The sequence below is a fragment of the Nothoprocta perdicaria genome, unplaced genomic scaffold (assembly GCF_003342845.1).
Source record: "Nothoprocta perdicaria isolate Ctin4 unplaced genomic scaffold, notPer1 scaffold_80, whole genome shotgun sequence".
NCBI classification, from domain to species: domain Eukaryota; kingdom Metazoa; phylum Chordata; class Aves; order Tinamiformes; family Tinamidae; genus Nothoprocta; species Nothoprocta perdicaria.
In genome coordinates, this window is record NW_020456088.1 from 2,612,628 (window position 1) to 2,636,262 (window position 23,635).

Sequence of the window (23,635 nt, forward strand, 5' to 3'; positions counted from 1 at the left end):
ACAGCTCTCTTCTTCACTCTTCTTCAGCGTTCTCTACTTCACTGAAATCTTTTCATCTTGCTTTAAAAAAGTGTGTCCTCCCTTTTGCATGTTAAATCACATGACTTGTCAAGACAGTAAAGGGATGGAGGCAGTTAAGTACAATGTGTGACATTTTCTGAAGAGATGAACACTTACAAATATGACAGCTATGGAGTTAAGAAAATATTTCAAAATAGGTGCTTGATACATCTGAGAGGAAGAAAATTATCATGTCTTCTGCCAGAGCGTCGAAGTCATTGCTCAGTTTTCAGTAACTGCTTCTGTGTTTATCTCAGCAGGCTCCAGGATGACCCAGAAGAACAGTTTTGACAGCCGTGGTTCAGGAAAGGAGTGTGGGTTTCTGAGCATTCATTTTGTGCTGTAAATACCACAGCCACACACTACCTCAAGGGAAAAGCAGAGCAGATGGTCTTCTCATCCCTCCCACCTGCCATGCTGAAAGAGATATCTTTTGTTCTACATTTGTAGCTCAAGGCCAGAATTTGCAAAGCTGATTGCCTACTAAAAAACATCTCCTTTTGAAAGGATGAAGGGATGAAGAGATAATTTTAAGTCAAGGTTTGTCTAAGTTTTTCTTTCCCACGACAACAATCTCATTGAAGGTGAGGTCATTTGTGGTCTTCAAATAAGTCATTAGATAGTCAATAAGGTTCTAGTCAATTGAGTTAAATGCCACTCTTCATTTCAATGTGCCAAGTTGTAAAAAGTCCTGCCAAAGTCTTACTCATTTAGGTTCTTTAAAGACTACTTTTGTCTGCACTCTACCTGTAATGTAATGGTTTTATCTCATGGAAGCCAGTCTGAATTCATGAAAAACTTCATTCTACCCAGTGGAAGATACCCATATCAGCTTCAAATTCACACACACAACTTGAACTCAAACCCATCTACATTATCTTGTTCATCGTATTGATCATGATGGACCTCTAGCATCTACATATAAGACCTGTTTTTTTTTTTTTTTTTTTTTTTTCAGAGAACAATTAGATTCCCCTTTGACTTCCCTGAACTATCACAATGTTCATTAGGAACCAAAAAAATGATTTTCCAGGTCAAAGAAGTGGTCCATGCTGCTTTGGGCAGTGACTGTAGGAGACTCTTTAGAAAGCCCGCTGACTGTCTGATCCCTTCACTCTCCTCAGTAGCCACAATATTGGGTCTTGGCTTTTAGAGAGAACAGAAGATGCTATCCCCTTTAATATCTGTTTACAGACCTGCCTAACTATACCTGACTATAACTTTTTCCAATCCCATTCTGCATATGCTAATATCATCAGCATCCACCATTCCTTGAAGTCACAAATTCTGTAAGTTAATTGTCTCGTGTAATAAAGTATTTTCTTTTGTATTTTGTTTTCTTGTCTTTAACCTCCTTCTCCTAGTTTCAGTGACAGGTCCAATTTCTACTGCAATTTGGTGAAGAACAATTTTGCGTTTACTACATCCCACCACCCTTCAAAGTTAAAGTCCTGCTATCACACAGGCCAGTTCCTAAGACCCACACTTATTCATAATGAATGGTCAGATTAGCACTTAGTTACCCTTCCACAACATTTTTTTGCAGTATATCACAGCTCACCAAAGCTCGGCTGAAGGCTGTTTTCTTCTCCTCCTGGCTGGATAATTTTCCTCTCCAAACATAGATTTTAAAACCACCTTGATCTAAAATGTGGCAGTCCTGATGTCAAGTAGAAAAAAGAAAAAAAAAACAAACAAAAAAGAACAGATGTAAATAAACTTTCTCTTTCAGGGGAAGGCACTCACTTGCGTGCCTTATATCTAGGTTGACCCCAGCTGGAGATCTAGATCTAACTTTTTTTCATTGCCTTGCAGACTGCTAACCCTGATGTAACCATTAGCAGATGCAACAGAAGATAGATTTTCCGTGGTGCATTAATGGGCTATGATTGCCTCAGTGCCTGATTTCCTGAGTACATTGACCTGTGAACACCTCTGATCCCAGTAGCAGCTGCTCTTTAGCTCTCAAGAAATAAAGTATGTATTTTTCTTAGCCACTTTTCCCAGCTTGCCATTACAGCTGCACAAGAGCTGCTCCTTATGTGCAGCAAAGAATCAAGGAGGAGCAATTCTCTGAGGAATTTTAGCCAGAAGGATGCTAGGAAGACCTTTCTATTCTCAGTTCTTTCAGACAGGGGGCCTATAAGGAATATCCTTACAGGATGGTCAAAAAGTCTGTTTTCCACTTGGAATTTAATCCTGGTCCATTTCTACCCACCTCGCCTTGACTCTCCTTTTCTAATGATTGACAACCTAATATATTTCTTAGCTGAGAGGGCAGGTTTGTCACCTTTTGCTAAAGCATCTTCAATTAATTCATGGCCTCCAGGCACCATGACTGTAGGGGGATGCTGAGGTGCCCTAGAGGACACCCAGCACTTTTAAAGGATAGAAGGGCTGATAATTTTTTGCAGATAGGATATCTCACAGAAATAGGTATTCAGCTGAAAACAGAAGAGGCCACAGCAGCGTTTCCCTCTATAAGGACTGAAGTCTTTCTCTCACCTCGTGCTGGAGCAGGTCTTGTGTCAGGGGTCGAGTAGCTATCTCCTGTACCACAAGGTCATTGTCCTTCTCATAGACACTGAAAGAAAGAGCCATGAAGCAATCAGGCTGTGCAGAGACCTCTATAAGAAAGGTTGGGGTTTGGGGGCTCTGCTTGAGACTTACTGGTAGAGTCGGACATTTGCCTTCTGCAGCTCATCCGCCTTCGTGTCAGGGATGGCATCTCGGAGTTCCCCACGCCTCTCACCCAGCACCATCTTCATGATCTGCATGAGGTCTGGAGAGTCCTTCTCGTTGTCAATAATGCCGATTTGAGCACGGCCGCCTCTTTCACTGTCCCTGATGCTACGAGCCAATGCTAGGCCCTGCACAAAGATCACACGGGGATAAATCCAGATCCACACAGTTAATTCAGCAAGCATTTCCTCAGACCTCTAGTAATGATGGAGAACTAGTAGTCTAAGATAGATTACTACAGTTTTGTAAAGCTGCTATTGTCTTGCAAAGTTAGCTGTTAACAAATGTGGATGTACCCACTATGCCTGCTAATGGACTTAACTCCTAGGAAAACATTCCTGCTATTTGCTCAAGTAGGGCACAAGTGTGGAGTGCTCACAAACACTGCACATGTGCATCTTTACATAAGCAAATCCAAAAACATGGTCTGGAAGTGAGATGCTCACATGCTGAGCAGAATAGAAGCCAGAGGCAGCAGAACTGCAGGATCCTGGATATACAGGGATGACATTTTAAATGTAAATATTTGAAGCATTCAAAAACACAAAGGTTTTCTCGGACAAAAAACATTTTTGGCTTTGTTAAAAGCCAAATAACTAGGCTGGAATCTCAGTTTTGCATGAATAAATGGATAACGTGTATTTTTTTTTCCATCATCTCATGACAATAGCTTTGGAAGGGGCTCCCTTTGCTAGGCCTAGGAAGTGATTTGTTTGATTGCCAGAATTGAAGTGAACCATGGCCTGTTCTTCAAAGCAACCTTCTGTCTTCCTGCTTCCCTTCCTTTGTGTCCTGGTAACTTCTTTGTTACCCCTGTGGAAGTCATTGCAGTTAGATCAACAGTTGCTACTGACTTTTAGTCCTACTTTATCCACATTTCAGGACGCAGAGCGCTGGAGGCATGCGTCTTCAGAGGGAATTAGATGAATTTCTGAAGCTAGAGTTAGTGATGTGTCCAAGGACACTCCTGACACCTGATTGGAGGTTTGAGCAGAGAACATCCCTGGCCTCTGATTTCAGCAGACAGGAAAGTAGAATCCTACCAGCATTTTCTCTGATAACTGTAGCTGAACTGATCACTCATTAGATATCTTTTTTCTCTGACCTGTGTATCTCTAAGTTCTACTGTGAGCAAACATTTTTCACTTCACTTTGCAAGCATTTGTCAATTTGTGTGCATGTGTGCGTGCGTGTGTGTGTGTGTTTGGTCTCATTCCAGGCATCAGAAAATACCTCTAATATGCCAGGTACCTGTACTCACCCTGGATTTCTCAGCAATGTTGCAGTTGGGTCCATTCCACTGAATCAACACTTTCCCAAGGTCCAACAAGAAAACATCGCCCTTATTAAAACTGTTCCAGGAAAGTTCTACCTGTCATGAGAAAATGAAACAGCTTAGTTTGGTGATACAATCAGAGCCACAAGGTCACAGTCATAGGGAACTTGCCCCAGTCTGCAGTGGTGTGCTTTGTTTTTCTAGTTAGATTCAGTAATGATACTGGGACTGCAATATCTATTTTCTTTTTGAGTGAATGTGAATAACTCTGCTGTTATTAATTTAGTATTGGAATAGGCTGCCTAGAGAGGTTGTAGAGTCTCCTTTTTTGGAGATCTTCCAAACCCGCCTGGATGCCACTCTGTGCCCTGTGCTCTGGGTGTTCCTAATGGAGCAGGGGGATTTGACTAGATGATCTCTTGAGGTCCCTTCCAACCTCAACCTTTCTGTGATTCTTGATTATTAATGCAGGGAGAGATGTAGATGATTATTAATGCAGGAGAGAGAGATGTTTGTGGTCTAAAAGTCTGTCTTTACTTGCTTTCCAAGAGTTCCAGTTTTCCAAATTATTTTGTGAGAACAACTACCTTGTGAAAGAAAGTGTCCAGGGGTGGTACACATCCATTCACCGAACCATAGGGCTTCTTTTAGGATAATACCTATCCCCACATCAAGTTCTTGAACTCTGTCCTGTGTGCTTAGCAGAGATGAGGTATCTAAGTAGGAAACCTGCTGGAAAATGGATGCAAGGACAAATGATGCATAAGTAGAGAGGGCTTCTGTGCTTACCTCTGTGGCTGATATGTGCTTCTTCCCCTTGACGTGAAGAAGACGCTTGATGTTGTACATATTGGTCTCCACATGCCTGAATCCTGAAGCTACTCCTCCCTTCTTGTAGCTGGTGTGGAACAGAATAAAAAAAGTTCATGCTGATTAGAAAATATTTGCCCAAAGAGTTCATACCAGTTAGAAAATAGTTACCCCTCTATCCTCTGAAAAAAAAAATGGTGACAATAAAAATTTAGGGATAATATCCTCTTAGACTCGCCAAAATAGAATGCCAAGTGTTTCTTTGTTATTTGATTCTATCATTCATGGTTTCCACTAATAACATGGCTCCTCATGGTTTAATTCCACCTGTTATGGGTGTTGTGTTCTTGGGAGAAAATATGTAGCTGAACAGACAAGTCAGAGAGGGCAGGGGAAATATGACACAACCAAATTGAAAATCTCATCAAGAAAGGCAGTGATATCTCAGAATGGAAATATCCCTCAGACATTCAATTAAGAAGCTTGTTTTGCATTAAGTATGGATCATATTGCTAAAATTTGGTTTTGTATTCAAAAGTTGTAAAACAGAAAGCTATTGATATAGATAGTACAAAATGCCAGTGTAAAGGGATGCAGGCACTATCTTCTTAGATTTAATCCACCAGTTTTGCTTTCATTCTTGAACATGCACTTTGCAATGCCTGTTGTTAACCCAGTTACTGCACGATACTCTCTCTTCCTTTCCATGCTACTTTGCAAGGAAGGTGCAATTACATTGTGAGAAGAGGTGGTCCCTCCAAGAAAGCTCTCGAGCCCTTTCACTGGGTTTTGGACAATTCTATCCCCCTTCTGCATTTCCTAGTGCAATTTAGAAAATCAATCGAATGTTCATGTGTCAAGCCTCTCATTAAGTGAATCGATAAAGGTGCAATGTGTGAGAAGGAGAGAGAACTGCTAGGAGTTTTATCCTTTTATCCATAAGGGCATGATATATTTCATCATAGCCTGGAAATGATTGGAAAGAAGGGATAGGCTCATCAGTGGTTAGGTAACAGTATTTCAGACATGTCTGATCCAGTAGTACTTACCCACAGAAGGGTACTCTGGTGGTTAGCCTACTTGCTAAGATAGAGAAGATGCCTGTTTTTTTTAAGTTTTCTTTTTATAAGATAATTTTCTTTTGCATTTTGACCAACTACAAAACTGGCCCGTGTTTTTCAAATTTTTGAAATGCTGATGTTTTTGGGATAGACAGAAGCTGAGGAAACACCAGGGACTACAACTTGCGTCATCATAGGGTATTTTACAGTACTCACATAATGCCATTCCGGAAATAGCTTTGGAAGGTCTCAGATTCATGTCCCTGCACTTCCCGGTGCTGCACGGGGTTCCCCCCAAGCACATCATCCATCTGGATGACGTATAGGGCTGCAGCACCTTGCTCATCCTGGGTTGAATCCTTGCCAATCCAGTAATGCAAGTCTGTAGCGATGCCATGAGAGGTTCTTTTGTTCTGGAAGAGGTGGGAAAGAGGAGATTCAGGAGGCATTTTCCCTCACTGGGAAGATGAAGCCCATATAAGTTTGGCAAACAACAGCACTGGCCAGGAAGACCTGGCATGAACAGGCAATCACAGAGCCCTTTTCCAGGGGATTTTCCACTCTTGCGTTTTCCTTGAGGAAGATGAGGCAGGGCTGAGGCCTACAACCAAAGCCTGGACAGTGCAGTGACTCTCAGGCAAAGCAGGGCAGAGTCAGCTCAGGCCCCAAGACCCTGACTCAGCAGAGCACCTGTAAGGCCTAACTACATATCGAACCAAAGCAGATTTAAGTACTTTTCTGATCCTTGTTATCATGGAAACAGAACACCTGCGCAATTCCAAAAATCCATGCGTTCAACCTGTCCTACTTTTGTAGAGTTTGACATCCCAACTTGAGGGACATTCTTTTCATAGATCACTTCTTTGAATGCAATATGCACCTGTATTTATTCGTCTGGAGGTACTCTCTTTCCTTTTCCATCACACTATCAAGTAACACAGACTGTCCCTGAATTCCTACTGACTTGCAAAACAGACATAACTCCAAGTGAAGCTGAACCTATGTGTGCATGCTGTGATTCATCTTATTACAGAAAGATCCAGTAGCCTAGAAAGAAGAGGCAAGGGGGTATGAGAACCGGTGTGCTTATTGTTGTGTGAGTTGTGACAGATATCTTTCAGCACTTTCTGTTAAACCCTATCATCCATGTCTGTGAAAGATAATAATGGCTCATTTTATAAACTGGATTTGACATTAAGATCTGTTTATTTGCTTTGTGTAGTGGTACCACAGTAAAAAACACTCGAACTTGAACAAAATACAATCCAGTCTCCTTCAGCACCAATGATTAATTTGTGGCAAAATCGCTCTGTTTAATTGACTGTCACTGAATATGATCAAAGTCCCATTGTCCTGCAGACAACTTTCCCTTGGAGAGCCTCCAGTCAAGAAGCAGAAAGATGAGCACTTTTTTACTCTATTTTATGTGAGATTGAGGGAGAAAGCGGGCGTGATTAAGGCTTTTTCTACATGTGGAAGCTTTTACAATGTAAGCTGAGTCTGTGAGTATCAAAATCTCTAGTGATTGTGTTCAGTGCCTCACAAGGACACTCCTACTCTGCTCTAAGCATATCTTGGATACTGGAGGATTCATTTGCCTAAAAAAAATGGCATTTATGAGCTTTTTGAGATTTTAAAAGATATCCAAGACCTCTGCACTAAGCAGATGTGGCTTATGAATAGCATGTGTGCTACTCTAAAGCAATAGCTGCAGGATGGGTGAGATACTCACAGCATATCTTTAAGCATCTCAGTTCTGTCCCTAAATTTAGGGTCCTATATGTGAGAAAGGTCAAAGCTTCCACTAGAGTAAATGGAGATCGAAGACACAAGATGGACAGGTTCTCTGTGTTTTCATCTGTGCCTAGAAGCCAAGTGGAGCACCCTCTAGAAAGTACAGGAATTTGAATCAAGCTCTTAAAATTAAGAAAAAGTGATTTTTCAAGAAATCTTCCAAGAACTGTGGTCTATGCTACATCCACAAACAGGAGACTCGACTCAAGTGTCTTAGCTGGGACCCTGGGGAGATATGGGGTGTTTTGTATCACCTAAGTCAGTCTACAGGTACTACCCTAGAAGAGATGTAGGTCTTGTGTGTCATACCTGCAGGACATGCATTGACATCTTGGATATTTCAAGGCCCTTAAAATGGTGCAAAACTCTGTTTAAAGCTGAATCCACTAGGGGTATGCAGACAACCTTTTCTCTATCCTGCAAACATTTTTGAGGGTTAAAAGTAGGCAACCTACACAAATACTTCAGTGATGAACTTGTGGACCAAAGGAGACCTACATTCAAGTTTCTTGTCTTAAAACACACGAAGAATATAAAAGTGGCTCACACATGTCCTCACTGAATATCTTACCTGATGATCTATTCAATGGTTAGATATTGGTGAGGTACAGGAAACCCAAATTGTTTCATATGATTCAATCATTGCATGAATTAGGCTCTGCCTTGGTTGCATTACAGGTGTATATTTATGTGTTTTTGGTTATTGTGGGACAGCAGAGACTTTGCTGTTGCTTGACTCATGGGAATATTTGCAGAGGGGATGCTCTGACACAGGAAGTGGGAAATGCTTCTGGTTTCTATAGGGTGGACTAATGGGACCTGGATTGCTCTGTGATATGAAGTGATTTGGAAGGAGGTTCAGCAGTTCGCTGAGATACATCATCCTCCCAGACAGCCTTAGGAAAGCAAGGCACTTTGTGCAGCCCAGACTGTAGGGTTGTTCTCAAAAGTTCCTCATGCTTCTCGCTAAGCTGGTTCAGCTTGTTATAAATAGATCTGGAGCAAATTTGGGCAGGATGGATGAGGTCCTAACAGGGAGAGAGAGAAGGGCTGTAGACCCTCTCTGCTGCTCATATGTCACTAAGTGGCACACTTCCATAACCCATATCATCCACTGAAAACAAAGCCCTCCAGCTGGCTATCTCTCACACTTCCAAACTACTCCTCTGAGTCACACAAATTTGGCCTTGTTTTAGTTTCCCAGGAATATACTGGCCGTTTTGCCATCTCTGTGCATGATTCAGCTGATCCGAAGAAAAAGCATTTAAGCAAATTGCTGATTTAATGACTTTTCTGTCCTTCTGGTTACACAAACATGCAATATTGCTGCAACAGGCAATGTTAAATTCAGGTGTATCATCACATGATAGTGAACACAGAGAAACAGCCTTTTTTATCCAGTAATGCTTCTCTCACAAGCAAGAGCATCTGGGGATCAGGCTGGAGCTAGAGAATCTGTTTGCCTACTGATATTTCTCCTACTTACATGCAGAATTACATAACAGTCTCCTTCAAAAAATGCCCCATAAGCCTTTTCAGGAACAGGAACCATCTTCATATTCTGTTTAAATAAAAAAAAAAAAAAAAAAGTGTTTAGATTGTAGCTAGAACTCCAAGAGCCAGAAGTTGATGAGTATGAAACAGGGAAGCTGGGATGCATGAAACACTAGGGTGACAATGAAGGTTCAGAGAAGAAAGGATCAGGGATCTCAAATGGCAGTTACATGCTCACAGGCTCCCAGCCAATATCAGGGAGTATCCCAGAGTAGACAACTTACGTGTCATTTTGGAAAAGGAACTGATAATTACATTTACTTGCTATTAGGGTTACATCTCCTGTAGCCCAAACCCAGATAGGGTTTGAGGATACAAATACTACTTTGCCTTGTCATAGTTGTTGATAGGTTTTTGAAAGCTATTTATTTAGAGGAGGATGAATCATGGTTTAGTTTGGCAGCCACACACCAAAATGCCATATTGGCAGCTCAAACATCTCTATGTTAGCACTGCAACATGTCATCCTAATGAAACTCACAACTTCCCATTTCCACTTCTGTGTATAACAGCTAGGAAATGGAAGAGTTCAGACAGGAAGGACTGTGTGGAAAGGAGGAGATGCCCAGATAAGGTCACTCATTAGTGTTTGTGGAATAAGCTGCACAGGGAAACCATGCACACCCATACTGGCTGGGACTCCTTAGACCAGAGTGAATGAAGACTAAGGGCAACATTGGTGCAAGGGAAATTAGGGGGAGACGAGAGAGATTTTTCAGGTCAGCAGTAACACCAACTTCAAAATTGCTAAAGCAGCTATGCAACAATTCCCAAAGAAGCAAGAGAGCCTCTGGTGCTAGAGGATGCACGGCCAGAATATATTCAGTCCCAACAAAATTAGTGTTTCTTAGTCTCTGTTATCCAAGTTATATAAGGGAAGGAAACCAAACCACCAAGCAATAACATGTTGAAAGTTCAAAGGGAGGAAGACAAAACTAGAAATTGGGTCTCCTGCTTCCTGTCCTGTAGGACCATATTTTGCTACCCAGACAACTTCAAGAATATCTCTTTCTTGAAACACATGCACACTATGTATCACAACCTTCTCCTCTTGTCATACCTCTATGTTCCATATCTGGAGTCCCAGCTTTCTCTCGATAATTGGAAGATTTGAGTCACCGTCTGTCATCCTGTCCTCAGAGCTGGAAGGGAAGATAAGAACAGAAAAACAGAATATCTATAAATAACTACATAATTGGATGCAACACTAAATAAGCTGAGACTGAAGCTTGTTTGCTTTGGATGTACTTGCCAAACCTGTTTGATATAGACACTTATGATTCCTGATTACCGCTGCAAAGGACTGGGCTCACCAAGGTGGGATTCATCCAACCAAGTGCAGATATCTACACATGAGCTCATCATCTAGATTCCTCTTACAGTTGATGGAGACTTGGGTACTGGAGATCTTCATCTCTCCACCAACTGCAAAAAGAGGGCAGTTCAGCTCAACTGTAGTCATCAAGTGTTAGGTGGGATGAACTCACTCTTCCAGCATATTCATGCTTATGGTGGTAGAACAAGCAAAGTGTTGGATCACAGTCCAGCAAAACATGGTTGGATACCATTGTTCTTGTACAAGATTATTTTACAAGAGTTTAAACAGGTGGAGAGAATCCAGCAAGATGCTCAGCCTGGCATCAGTACTGCTTTGTTCCCACAATTGCACAAGAGGTGACATGGCCATGAAAGACCTAGAGAAGACTCATGCATTCCTAAAGCAGCCACTGGAGGGGAAGCCAGGGGCCTGAGTGAATGGAACTCTTCCATTTCAGGGTGAGATTCAGCTCTAAACTGACAGCTACATGTAGGTGTCTCAGGGTAGGGAGAACCAGGTTTTAAACACCATTAAAACCAATGGAGACCTAAACAGTCAGCAGAGCATAGGGCATGATTCAGCTGATGATCCAGAGATCTTTTTTACATACAGCAGAGCAGTTCCCTAGGTTCTACTGCCTGATGAGGAAGAGGAAGATGCCAGATGCCTGTAGAGAGGTCTCTAGGGACATTTGAGATGCTCTGGGTATCTCCAGCTGCCACTCTTGAAGGGGAAAGGTCTCTACTCATCCTTTATAATATCTGCCAGCTATGAAAAGAGGAAGGGACTCCCCATCGAGAAGTAGGCTCCCCATTCCTACTGCTTGGATAACAGGTTTTGCCTGAGAAGTAACTCTCAGAGATAGCTGTTTACATTGCAACCTTCTGAAGCAAATCATAAACACAAGCAGCTTATATAAAAACACGGGGTTATACGCTGGCAGAGCTGGCTGGCCCGTGGGGCCCAACAGTTGCCTCCTGAGCAGCTCAGCTCTCCTGCACTGTCCATGGCACAGACGTTGGTGTAGGGGTGACAACCATATCAGCTGTTGCAGTATGAGTCAATCCTGCCCACAAATCAGGGCCCAGCTTTGAGAGAAAACATGGCTCACTCTTTTCTGTGTTTTGCATTCATTTGCTTTAGCAGTCCGCTCCTCTGATTTACATTTGTTTATAACAGACTCAACTATTGTACTATGTTAAAAACAACTTGATTGACTGCATTTTTTCTCTGCCGCCAGATGACAAAGCTGTGCTGATTGTAGGCCATGGCCTCTCCTATATGCTTCTGTTCAGCTGTAAGAAAGTGCCTGCTGTTGGAGAAATGGTACTACTGCTGAGCATGAACTTGGCACAAAATCTGAGCCACAATGAAATGAAAAGTAAAAGAAGATACAGAGGAAAACAAACAAACAAACAGACAAAAAAAAAAAAAAAGAAAAAACATGGAAGAAGTTCCTTCTGAGGGAGAAAAGCACAAATACAGGCCATCCTGTGCCTGAAGTCGTGTTTATTGCTTGTGTTATGATAGCATGAAGAAATACGCTGCCCTTGGCACCACTAAGTCGTGGGAAAGTTTCTTCTGGAAAGTTTGTGCACCAAGTAAGAGCACAAAACTTGAGGTTTCATGCAGGGCCTTTGGGCCATCCTGATCTTCCACCGTCCAGAGCTGCTGGACCCTGTTTCCTTCCACAGGTAGTAGAGAGAAGCAGGTATCTATAACGGTGGTAGATCACAGCCCTGACACCTCTGCACTACCTGGGAGGGCACCCACAGTTGGACAGCCTTGGGTAGAAGGAGTCCAAAATGCTCATTGTCCTTTCAAACATGTCTGAAGGACCATGGAAAATTGACCCCTTACAGCTTCATGTATCTACCAAGAGTGAATTTGTCAACCTGCATCCCTTTTCAATTTCTCTAAATATCTTCCAGGCAAGAAGAAAAATAGCAAGGAGAAAAAACATATTTTTCATCTCAGTTCCTGGAAAGCCAAATGAGGCCCACACAGACTAAAATATATTTATACATACATATATATTTCAGTGCCTAAGCAGGAACTAAACACTTTTCTGAGTGAAAACCTTAATGGTTCACCTCCTGTGGGATCTCTCTTTAAGGAAGTGAATCCAGAAATACGATTCTTAAGCAAGATCTTCCTTTCATTCCAATATGGCATTTGAAAGGTTCCTGACAAAGAAAAACTTCAGTGCCGTCTTCTTCCCTCAGCCATCTTTGTAATTTATTTAGCGCATTATTTTTCCTTCCCGTCTAATATCAAAGCAGGAACAACTTTAAAATAAACTAGTAAAGATGCTTGTAACTATGTATGAATGAGAATTCAGGGCATTAAGTAGTTTTTCAGTAAAACTGATAGTGGTCCCTTTGGAAAGCACAGGTGTCCTGTCTGCTTCCTAGCAGCACAGGAAACCAGCAGCTGGCCAGCTGTGAAATACAGCTGGCTTCACGCTTCTCCCAATCCTCCAACCTCTCTCACAAAAGAATTTAACCCAGAGGATCCAAAGATTCCTCCGAGCTTAGGCAATCCTGTTGGATAAAGACATCTGAAAGTCAGCTACACTTTAGAGATTCCCATGCAAATCCCTGATTCGAAAGAGGTATTCTCAACCTCTTCCTCTCCTGGGACTCATTTCTCTGTCAGAAACCTCCCTGTTAGCCTGGTCCACACTCTTCTTAGCGATGGTGTCCATCATCTTCTCCTTAGTCATTAAACTGAGGAGATAGGTGAAACACAGACAAGGTCAGTTTGTTCTTTGGACTTTCCTGTTTCTTTCAGTTTTTGGCCAAGTTAGAAATAATAGGAATATCACTTATTTAATCAGACAGCTCATTTCTTCAATTATTTAATGTGGATTTCTAATCAAATGATCTCATAAATCAACTCTTGCCCAGACACAAAATCCAGTATTTATGGAGTACAAAATTCTCATCTGTCCCAATGCCCAGAAAGTTAGAAACTTGTTTAAACAAGAAAGAAAAAGACTTTAGGAGACTTGGGTTCCCTATAGGATTTGAACAGTGATGTTCGGGTCAGTTCCTTCCTCAATCAAACTGGTTTTGTCCAGTGCTAGGTGAAGCATGAACCAACATGAAGCATGAGTCAGCGGCCTCAGGGGCAGGAATACACCAAAAAAGGCCGACACTGCTTCAAAGGACAAAAGGCAGTTAGGGGAAGGTTATTTGCTTCCTCATACACAGGAATGTTGTGGGGTTTTTTTTACCAGGAAAGATGGTCAGGAGAGATAGTAGAGGCAAAGACACTATTCTACCTCCATGGCCAGCTACTCTATTTCTTCCAGCCTCCTGCACCTTGGAAGAGAAGTTAAGTTCACGCTGGAAGTGCAAGTCGAGGCATGACCAGATCAGGGACCTTTGCCTTGGAGCTGCTCTCTTTCATCAACAGCTCTTGATTAAGATGCTATCAATTAAATTGCAAAGAGCAAAATGCTTCTGGATGGTGGGGGCAGAGACCTTAGAACCAAAGAAATAGCTAATGTCTTGGCAGGATGTTACTGCTAGGACTGAACCTGAAGGCTTCAGAGCTAAAATCAAAGTCTTCCACAGCTTGACGTAAATAACAAAGCTTCTGGATCAGGGCAGATAGGTCTGTGGTTGCTTGCTAACTCTAATTTCCATCTCCTCACTAACCAACGCGGTGCAGGGAAGAGCTTTTGCTCCAAGAAGCAGATGATGCATTAAGTATCAAGGTCCCTCCCAAGCTTAGTTAATAAATAACAACTCGGGTGGAAATGCCAGCAATCACAATTTCATTTTGGTCAGCCTGGTAGATGTTGAGAAAGAGGCTTTAGTAGGATATTTCTTCAAGCAGATTCAGGCTGTTTGGGTGGGGAGGGAAGATCAGGACTCAGAAGGGGGAGAGGAGATCGTTTCAAACTCCCAAAAGACATTCTGAATTAAGCCTGATTTGGCTTGTCTGAGTTTTGGCGGCACGTTTACTCGTCTGCAGTCACGGTAATAAAAAACCCCAGTGAGATGACTAATGCTCTGTACAGTCTTGGAAAAATCGGAAGCAGCTGTGGCTCCAGCCTTTCCAGGCTGAAAGGCCTAATTATTGGGAATATTTGGGCTGGCATCAGATGAGGTAAACCAGGCAGCTGAATTGCTTTCATTGTCTTCATTGTAGCTGGGAATCTGGGTCCAAATAGGTGCCATTTTTCATTTGCATAAAGGACAGCAGTTAGCTCCTGTTTTGCTCCTAGGAATTACATTTAAGGATGAGTTACCTTGTGTGGCTCACGTGCTCCTGGTTGGAACTGTTTCTTTGAAAGTTCAACAATAGTCAGTGCCTGTCCAGAAGCAGAGTTCCCAAGCAAGCTAATCTATCCTTTATTTTACTACTATAGTAGATAAAATTTGTCTTTCATCTCACATGGAAACGATTAGTATAGAAGTCTATCAGTGGGACTTCTATCTCACGCTGCCACACAATCACTCACATTATTGAATATCCTCCTCCAGTCTCTTGGTTAAAAGGAAGAGTTTACATAGGTGAGAGCTCCTATCGCATACATGTGCATACATATATACCATTGTGTGTGTGTTGGTGACAACTCCTCACCTCTCACACAATCACAAGAAGGTTTTCAACCAGAGAAGCTGAACCGTTGTCCACATCGGATGTGCTGGGATATGGTGACCAGGCAGGGAATAGGAAATGTGCGTTGGAGTGCAATAGGAAGGAAAGAAGCACAGCTCTGGACAGCTCTAGGACCCATAAAGTCCAGATTCGGGAGCTCAGTGTGTCCAGCATGTCGAAGAATGAGCTATGCACAGGCACCTATGGCTGCAGGAGAAATCTGATTGCAGAGAACATTTCAACCTTCTTGAAAAGGGCTGTTGCTTGGCAGCTAAAATTAGGTAAAATAAGCCTTGAAATAAGATGCTATTTCTGATCGCAGTGGGTAATTAAATATTGGAACAGCTTATTAGGGAAGCTGGCAGGCTTGCCATTGCCTAATGTCTTTAAAATGAGATGGCTAAATGGTGAGGGTGTGCTCGCTGGCCTTGGATCGGAGAGGTCTGCAAAAGCAAGGGCACATGCTTACATGCTTTGTTAACGGGGTCTGAGGAGAACAGCAAGACCTGCTGCCTCAGCTCACCCCCAAACCATTCAATTTGGCATTAAGACAATAGACAATTAAACCTCATGCTTCAGGATTTTGCTTGGACACCTCCATAGGTCAAAAAAAAAAAAAAAAAGATCCTCCTGTCCTTGATTCCAAATCATCTGGTTGGATTATGTGGAGTTTGAATGGCTTTTAAAGTCTTCTTATATGTAGAGATCAATCAAAGCTTGAGATGGGGCACTAGGCAAGGGGAACTAAAGTTATGAAGAAATTTCTTGCTCACCTTCCCAGGGCACTGAATCTGGAGCTCAGAATAAATTTCCCTTGAGCTCAGACTGGCAGGTTTTCACCTTTCTCCATGAATGGCTGTCAGGGATCAACAGAACAAATCTTGCCCAAACAGTTATCTGCCATCACAGGAGACAAGACTTTTCAGTTCTTTGCTCCTGAGGCAAAGTGAGGCAAAGTAAGGTGAGGACTGGGATGAATTTCCTGAACTGAAGTCTGGCCAAGAATCTGAGTGGAACATAATACCTTCTCTGGGTTTCCAAGAGGAAAAACCAATTTGGTCAGTCTGACACAAGGTCTGTCACTCCAACAGCAGTCCCAAAAAGCAGACCATTGGCGCAGTGTCCTTTCCTATAACCAATACCCTCATGCATTTCTGACACCTGTGGCTTTGTAGCTCATACAGTTTTTCCCTGAAACTCACTGATCCTATGAGTCCCTTGTGAGCCACATATTGCAGTTGGGTTTTGCACTAATCCTCTGAACATACTATTGCTTCTTACTTAAAAGGAAAGAGCAAAGAAGTAAGATGTTACTAGGAAACAACCACCTTCTCAGTTGCAAAAGCTCTCAATCTGTACCTCATCTGTCTCTTCAAATCCCTTGGAGGATGTCTGATTTAGAAGGGCAGGCAGCTCACAAATTATCTCCTATGACTTTGACTAGTTCCTGCAGCTGCCTCATTTCCACCTGCCATAAATTCTAGCTCAACACTTTGCTCCATCCAGAAATTTTTGCTCATCTCTGCTCACTTCCCTTTACAACCTCCTTTGTCTTCTCTACTGATCTTATTCCTGGTAGCTTTCCAGGACTCTGATCTTCAAGCAGATGGTCTTTGGAAACTGGTTTGTATGAGCAGATTTTCCCAAACTGCTTCCATTTCAGCATCTTCCCTTTAAAATTTTAGCAACTGACTGTTTTCCTTGCTCTACTGGGAATATGCTGTATTGTCCAAACAAACTTTTCAACAATATAAGAGCTATGTAACGGCGATTAAATGACAAAGTCTTAATACCAGCCACCACTCCCAAGTCATGCAGACTGAGTTTCCACATTCATGCTATTGAATGGAGAGACCACAATGCTCAGCTGAGACTGGCTCTAAAAAAGGGAGATCAAATTGGCTAAACATGGAGGCAGATAGTTTGGGCCATGACGTCTCGTGGAGAAGGTCTGAGCACCCACCCTGCTTTTGGCTGACTGCTTTCCCATTAAGTCATTCTCTCCTGGCTTTCTTTAAGGATCTCTTGGAAAGCTGCAGGCTCTTCAAGGAAGGCAACATCCCTGCATGGGGAGGTGACTTCTGCTGATCAGACCCAGTGAGCAACACTGAGCTCTTTCAGTGCGAACCTACCAGCTCTTGTTGAACCAGAGAGGAAAAAAAAAACCACAAGAAGCTCTAAAAGCCTGCTGTGTGCAAGGGCCTTGCAGCAGCATTGCCCTTGGCAAGGTGCCACGTGCACTCCTTTCAGATAATGAAACGAAGATTGACTCAAGTCTGCTTCAAAGGTATCCATTGCACCTTCGGCTTCTCACGATGAGGCTGGCCAGTCAGTAAGGGTACAGAGCCGTCCCAAGGGAATGGCAAGCACGAAGCTTGCCAATTCATTACGGACAAATCTGTCTTTTCTTTCAGACCTTCCTACCCTGGTGAAAGGGAAAGATCGTTGGCTCAGGACCAACGCTACTCCAAAGGCAGGGCTTCGTGTCACAGTGAAGGCAAGAGATGCCTACTGAAGGAAAACAAAGCTGGAGCCATTTTAATTCCAGAGTAGCTCAGGTTAGAAACATTCTCAGAAACTTGTAATTATTCACCACCTCCAGGAAAAAGATTATGATCCTCTCCCACATTAGCATTTGAATAGAGTATTATTTAACCTACTGGCTGTGGGGAAGAACAACCTAGTGCTGACATAACCAGGAAAAGGGCATGTAAGTTTGGTCATGCGTACAAGAGTTTCCTCAGCCTCAGCACCCGAATGGCAGAGGTTTACAGGGAGGGTACAGCAGCTGAGGCCCTCAATACAGGTATTTTCCCACCTGAAATGGAGGACCTGGTTCTTATTCAGCTGACAGCTGACACTCATCTTTTGAAGATGCATAAAAATAAAAAAATCTAGATCTTGGGGGAAAAACAATCAGGCCACTGCTTCTTATAGAGAGTCAGACAAAGCTGGCCAAAGCAGGATAACTACATCCCTTTGGAGAAAGACTAGATAAGAGGTCAAGGATTCATCCACTCTCAGTCTGATATCTCAGGTACTTAAGTCTGAAGAAGACTCTTCCAGGGTAGCTCCTCCCACCCTTTCGCAGAATTGAAGGCAAGTCTGCTGAATATCAGCCAGGTGGGATGCAATGACACCTCAGTCTCATAAGGAAAACCTTGGCTTATGGCCCAGACTTGGGCCTTGGCCTAGCCTTCCCTTTGTCCCTCATCTCTCTTATGGTGGCCCAGCCCCATCTGTTGTGCCCAAAGATCTTGCTTGCATGTTTTTACATTCTTATTGGTAATTATCTGTGAAATTAAGAGTCATTTTTCAGACAGTGAGCATTAGTGCTCATCTGCACCATCCCCTTTGAAAAGCTGGCCCAAGAGTTATGATCCTTGCTTGCTGCCTATAAGATTTTTTTATTCATTGTGTATATGTGCATATAGGTGAATGAACACATATATGTGTGTGTGCATGAGATAGAAAGCAGGTTTTCCCTGCTGCATTATATGAAAGTGCTGTTGATTAAGTCTCTGTTATCAGGAGATTTGCCTGACTGCATTGCAGAAGAGGAGGCTGTTGTGGTTCCATTCAGACCAGCTGAAGAACTGGTTCCCAGAGCATTAGCTTGCAAGTGGCAAGATTAATATTAACTATCAAATGGAAGGGACCGTTCCAGTCTTGTTCCAGTTTAGACCTGCAAGCAAGACGTCAAACTAGGACCGGAGGACCCAAGACTTCTGGATTAAACAGGTCTAGTTTTTGGATTGCAAAAGAAATGACCTGTACCCAAGTGGGACTCTCTGTAGGTACTTTTGCATTTTCTTGGCTGGCATGGCACAAAGCAGGAGGCTCTATTCAGGAGGCAGCTTCACGTCTTCAGCTGCACAGGAAAGCTTGTGCTTTGTCTTATGGACATTTGTATTATTGGGCACGAACATCTTGCTTGTACCGAGGCAAGGAGATACCAACTGATCCAATGTAGGCATCCACATTCAGAGGATGGTGCTGAACCACTATGTGAGTTCTCTTACTAGAGTTGTTAAGTCTGGAAATACAGAGTGGGTTGGGAGATCATGCTTGGTTTTCCTTGGTGAATTGTCAGTACCTGTATCACCCCACTTTAGCTCACTGCTCCTTGAGGAGGTGTCTTCCCACTATCCCAACACCTGCTTGTGTCCTTTCCTGAGATGATCTGTTGGTGGCTCTTCTCTGTGATGGTAAGAAGGAGGTTGGGAGAAAAGAGGTAAATGGGATGGATTACGGAAGCAAGGGGCAGATGGATACAGGCCAGTGAAGATGCTTAGCTTGGACCTTGTGATCCCACCAGCTGTGTGATGGATGGTACTGGTGCATCACAAATTTGTGAGCTTGTGTGCTCTGTACTCCTGGGCAATGATCTTGACAGACGCTGCAGGGCACGAAGCAAAGGTCCAGCCCACGGGGCTGTCCACCTGTGTCTGCTCACTGACATTTGTTTGGCGTAAAAAGGGAAACACAGCCCATGCAGGACCCGCTATGTAAATGCAACAGGAAACTGGGCAATCCCATCTCGCAAAATAAAGGCAGTTCTGAACGGCTAGCAAGCTAACTGCATAAGACCAAACGAACAAAATATGCCTGCTGCAAAGAGTGCAAACAAAACTCTCACTAAATGACCTTGCTCAGCCCTCCTGATATTGCAGCATGTTGACTGGGCACACTCAAGCTCACCTTCCTTCACACTGAACAGCCCAGGTAGTGCATGTAGATGGCAAATCACCTGGGAAAAGAGGATGCCTCCATCAGGAGGTCATGGTTAAACATTTGGTGAATATTAGCCCACAAAAGGGACAGGCTGCACTGCAATTGTTGACCTGAGACATAAGTTAAAGAAAAAAATCCCAAAGAGGGCTTTTCACATTGTCTAAAGGAGCCTTAAGAAAAAAATTTTCCTCCAGGACTTCCTGTTGCCCAACAGGGGCTTTGTCTGAGAACAGAGGAGGGTATCAGACATCTGAAAGATTCAGGAGGGTTGGCTTTGTTCAAACTAAAGCAGCTATTTTGTAGACAGAAAAAATATACAATAATAAACCACTGTCCCAAAGAGAAGGTGGATATTTCTATACTCTCATCCACCCAAAATATAATATGATTTCTGCCTGCTTCCTACCTTGTTTTGCTGCTTTTGAAAGAGTGGTTTTATATAAAGGATCATCCAGAAACCTGTTCTTCCTTTCCAGGGCACAGCAACAGGACATTTTTAGGCGGGAGAGGTCAGCTGCTCTGAATAGCTCATTCCACAGGAACTGCCTAGAACAGAGCTCAACCATGCAATTTAGCATCCCCTATGTCTTGTGTCTTTGACATGGCCATAGAGAAATAATGAGTTTCACTGTTACTCTACCAAGCACAGCACCTGATAAACATGAATAGCTTAGATAAGAATGGAAAAAAAAATAAAGGTAGGATTTCTGTTTCAAGCAAAGGTCTTTGGAAATCCAGGCAACTGGAGTAAATGCACAACATTCTATGTTGAAAATTAACAATACCTCTGAGAGGACATTTCAGTCAGGAGGTTGTCAAAGAGTTACAGACAATATTCACCCCCTCCTGCATTCCTTTTACACGAAAAATAGTAAGTGGAAAGACATAGTCAGGCAAGATAAATTGTAATCGGGCCCATTTCCAGGGTAGTATTATGTGGAAAGGGAAAACATGACAAGAGAAATTTTAATGAGTCTTAGGTACACATATCCCCACGTGACTGTGCAATGTATATTTGCCTGAGAGGCCTACAGAAGCTGAAGAATAGATGTGAATAAACAAAGAACTGTAGTACAGATATTTTAGGTATGGGCTATCCATATAAAAGTATTTGCTTCCTTTAATTGTTGGATTTTCATATATAGCAGAGCAGCTCCAAGAGCAGACTGTAAAACTCAGGATTTTTTTTTGGTTCAGCCACACAGAACACATTTCAGAAGGCTGAAAAAGCAAGAGAGCTCTATGATGAACAGAAGACCTCAAGGAGGACTATTTATGACATACTCATTTTCTAGGAGAAACTAAAAAAAGCTTGGTTAGGTAGCAAAAATGCTTTCACTGTGCTTCACACTGCCCTTTGTTGCAAAGAGATCTGGATCAAAAAAAGGTATGTGAAGCTCCATCAAAAGCAAAGGTTTTTGGTCCATCAGGATTTGTATGCTAGGGAGCTGAGCATTTTGGAAACAGTAGCATCTTAACCCGGCCAACAGCACATTTCCCTTCCAAGCACGAGGCAGATGTTGATCACTTCCCTGGCTGGGGATGAACAGCACCGTAAGGGCAGTGCAGGAGGGATAGACTCCAGGATGGATCCATGCCGCCATGAAAACAAATCCGAAATCAGGAAAGTCACAGAGAGTTTCCACATGTGCCAGTTCATCCTCCTTGACCTCCTTGACCATTCAAGAGCAGGAGTCCCAAGATCCCGGGAAGGCAAAAGACTGAGACGATCCCATTCGCAGTCATGGAATGAAATCTTTGCTTGCTGGGAGACCTTGGCAACTGTTGCCACAAAGACCTGGCAAACAACGTCATGAGACCTACACTGCTGCCGGAGGGAAGGGAGCCAGAGCAGGAAAAGGGCAGCTTGTTTGTGCAGGGAGCGGGGGGAGCTCACCTGGCTCGGGCAGAGCAACCTGGGGGAACAAGCAGCGCTTCCTTGATCCGCACTCTACTAGCTGCAGCCCGTCCTTGCGTCTTGCAAGCGACCAGCAGTCACGTTGCACTGAGCCCGTGCAAGAGGCTCTTGTACAACCCTGCTGAAGAGGAAGGCGGATGCACTCCGATTCTCTAATCTCTGCCTCGCGGGCTCTAATCTCCCCAGTTAGCTGCCGTGTGTAAAGAGCACCTGGGTGATTCACCACCTAAGTGTGACTCCTGTGGGGCCAGTTTGCTCTAGCAGCTGTAATGCTTGTTTGCATCTGCGCAAGGGCAGCCCTGAACAAATGCGAACCTCCTGCAGATGCTAATTCATATCTCTTCTCCTTTGAGTTAAATATTTATGCTCTTAATAGACACGCCTAAGAAAAACACTGCTAGGAAAGTCTCCAGCTTAACTCCATTGCAACTCAATTTTCTCTTAGTGCAATTTGCATCTCAAATGAACAGGACAAGAAAACACCCTGCACTTACAGAGCAAAACAGTGCAGTTCAGCCATTAGCAGATTTATCGACTAGATCTGTCCATAAGAACTTCCAATGACTTTTTTTTTGCTGTCTGAACATGACCACATTGCAAAAGCATTCAAGCTCCAAGCAGATATCCCCATGGCAGCAAAGCATAAAACAAACCGGGTGAAAACCCAACGCCTTGCTGGTTGCGTGAAATCAAAGCCATTCTCTGCAGAGAACTAAACGAGAAGCATGTGTCCTTGGAGCAGTGTAGGCTGATATGTAGACTGGCCAGATTTTCAGAGATCTGAGATATCCACTTATTCCAAATCCAAGTACAGTCCTAGATACCATGAAATCAAGATGGCCTCATTCTTTTTGGTGCAGAGATCCTGGTGGTTTCTTTTCTATTAAAACTTTTTATATATCTCACAGAATAAAATTAGACATAAAGAAGTTATGGCCCTCAGAAATAAAGCGGAGAGGGTTGCGGTGAAGCTGCTTACCTTGGGGGAAAGTGCGCAGGGTTCCCGCAGGTCCCTCCTCCTGCCGCTCAGCTCACAGCCCTCTCTCCGCTTTGGCGAGCTAGTTTCAAGGCACTTTTGTTTGCTGTTCTGCTACCTTGTCAGCTCGGGAACAGCAGCGCTGGGTAATTCAATCCTCTGCTTAACCGCAGGGACACTCCTCCTCCAAGATCACACCCATTCCCCGGCTCGCGGAGCGACAAAGAGGGAGCAGGAACAGGAGTTTCGACAAATTTAATCTTTGCATCCAACAGCCACCAACTCCCAGTTCATGGAGCAGCAAGTAGTAGGAATTTAGACTCTCCAAATACTCCGTTTGGAGTGGTTTTTCTCCCTTTTCCCCCCCTTTTCTTTGCTCTCTTGCGCAAAATGAGGTGCTATGATTTTCAGAGTTGCATTAAAAGTTGGGCCCAGGCGTTCCCAGCTCCAGGTACTGACTTTGCAAGGAGAAGACCTAGCAGTCAGCTGCTGAAACGCAGTTTGTCCCAAGGGAGACAACCTATTCCCGTGTTCCCTCCAGCGTCCCCGTGCCCGCAGGCTGGAGCCTTCTGTGCAGCAGGGAAACGTGGAGCAGGGGTGAGGATTGCTGGGAAGATTACTGGCCAGAATGAGCACATAGCAGAGTATTAGAGCATGCAATTGGGCTGCCCTCCCAGGAGAAAAATAATGATAAACCAGAAAATCCCAGCCAGATTGGCAATGTTTGCTGTCGCCACCTCCCACAGCAGAAAGCTCTCCTCTTTGCTGGGAAAGGCTG

At 43.3% G+C, this 23,635-nt stretch overlaps 1 protein-coding gene across 1 annotated transcript in view; it reads right to left on the reverse strand.

Moving 5' to 3' along the window:
- Positions 1-22,956, reverse strand: part of VILL (villin like) — a 34,507-nt gene extending 11,551 nt beyond the window's left edge. The window contains exons 1-9 of the mRNA XM_026051935.1: positions 22,861-22,956; positions 10,358-10,439; positions 9,230-9,304; positions 6,166-6,362; positions 4,868-4,976; positions 4,064-4,174; positions 2,731-2,930; positions 2,566-2,644; positions 1,622-1,720 (exon numbers count right to left, since the gene is read on the reverse strand). Of these exons, the coding sequence (XP_025907720.1) occupies positions 1,622-1,720; positions 2,566-2,644; positions 2,731-2,930; positions 4,064-4,174; positions 4,868-4,976; positions 6,166-6,362; positions 9,230-9,304; positions 10,358-10,426 (939 nt within the window). The 5' untranslated portion in view covers positions 10,427-10,439; positions 22,861-22,956. The remainder of the gene's footprint in view (positions 1-1,621; positions 1,721-2,565; positions 2,645-2,730; positions 2,931-4,063; positions 4,175-4,867; positions 4,977-6,165; positions 6,363-9,229; positions 9,305-10,357; positions 10,440-22,860) is intronic.
- Positions 22,957-23,635: the final 679 nt, after the last annotated feature.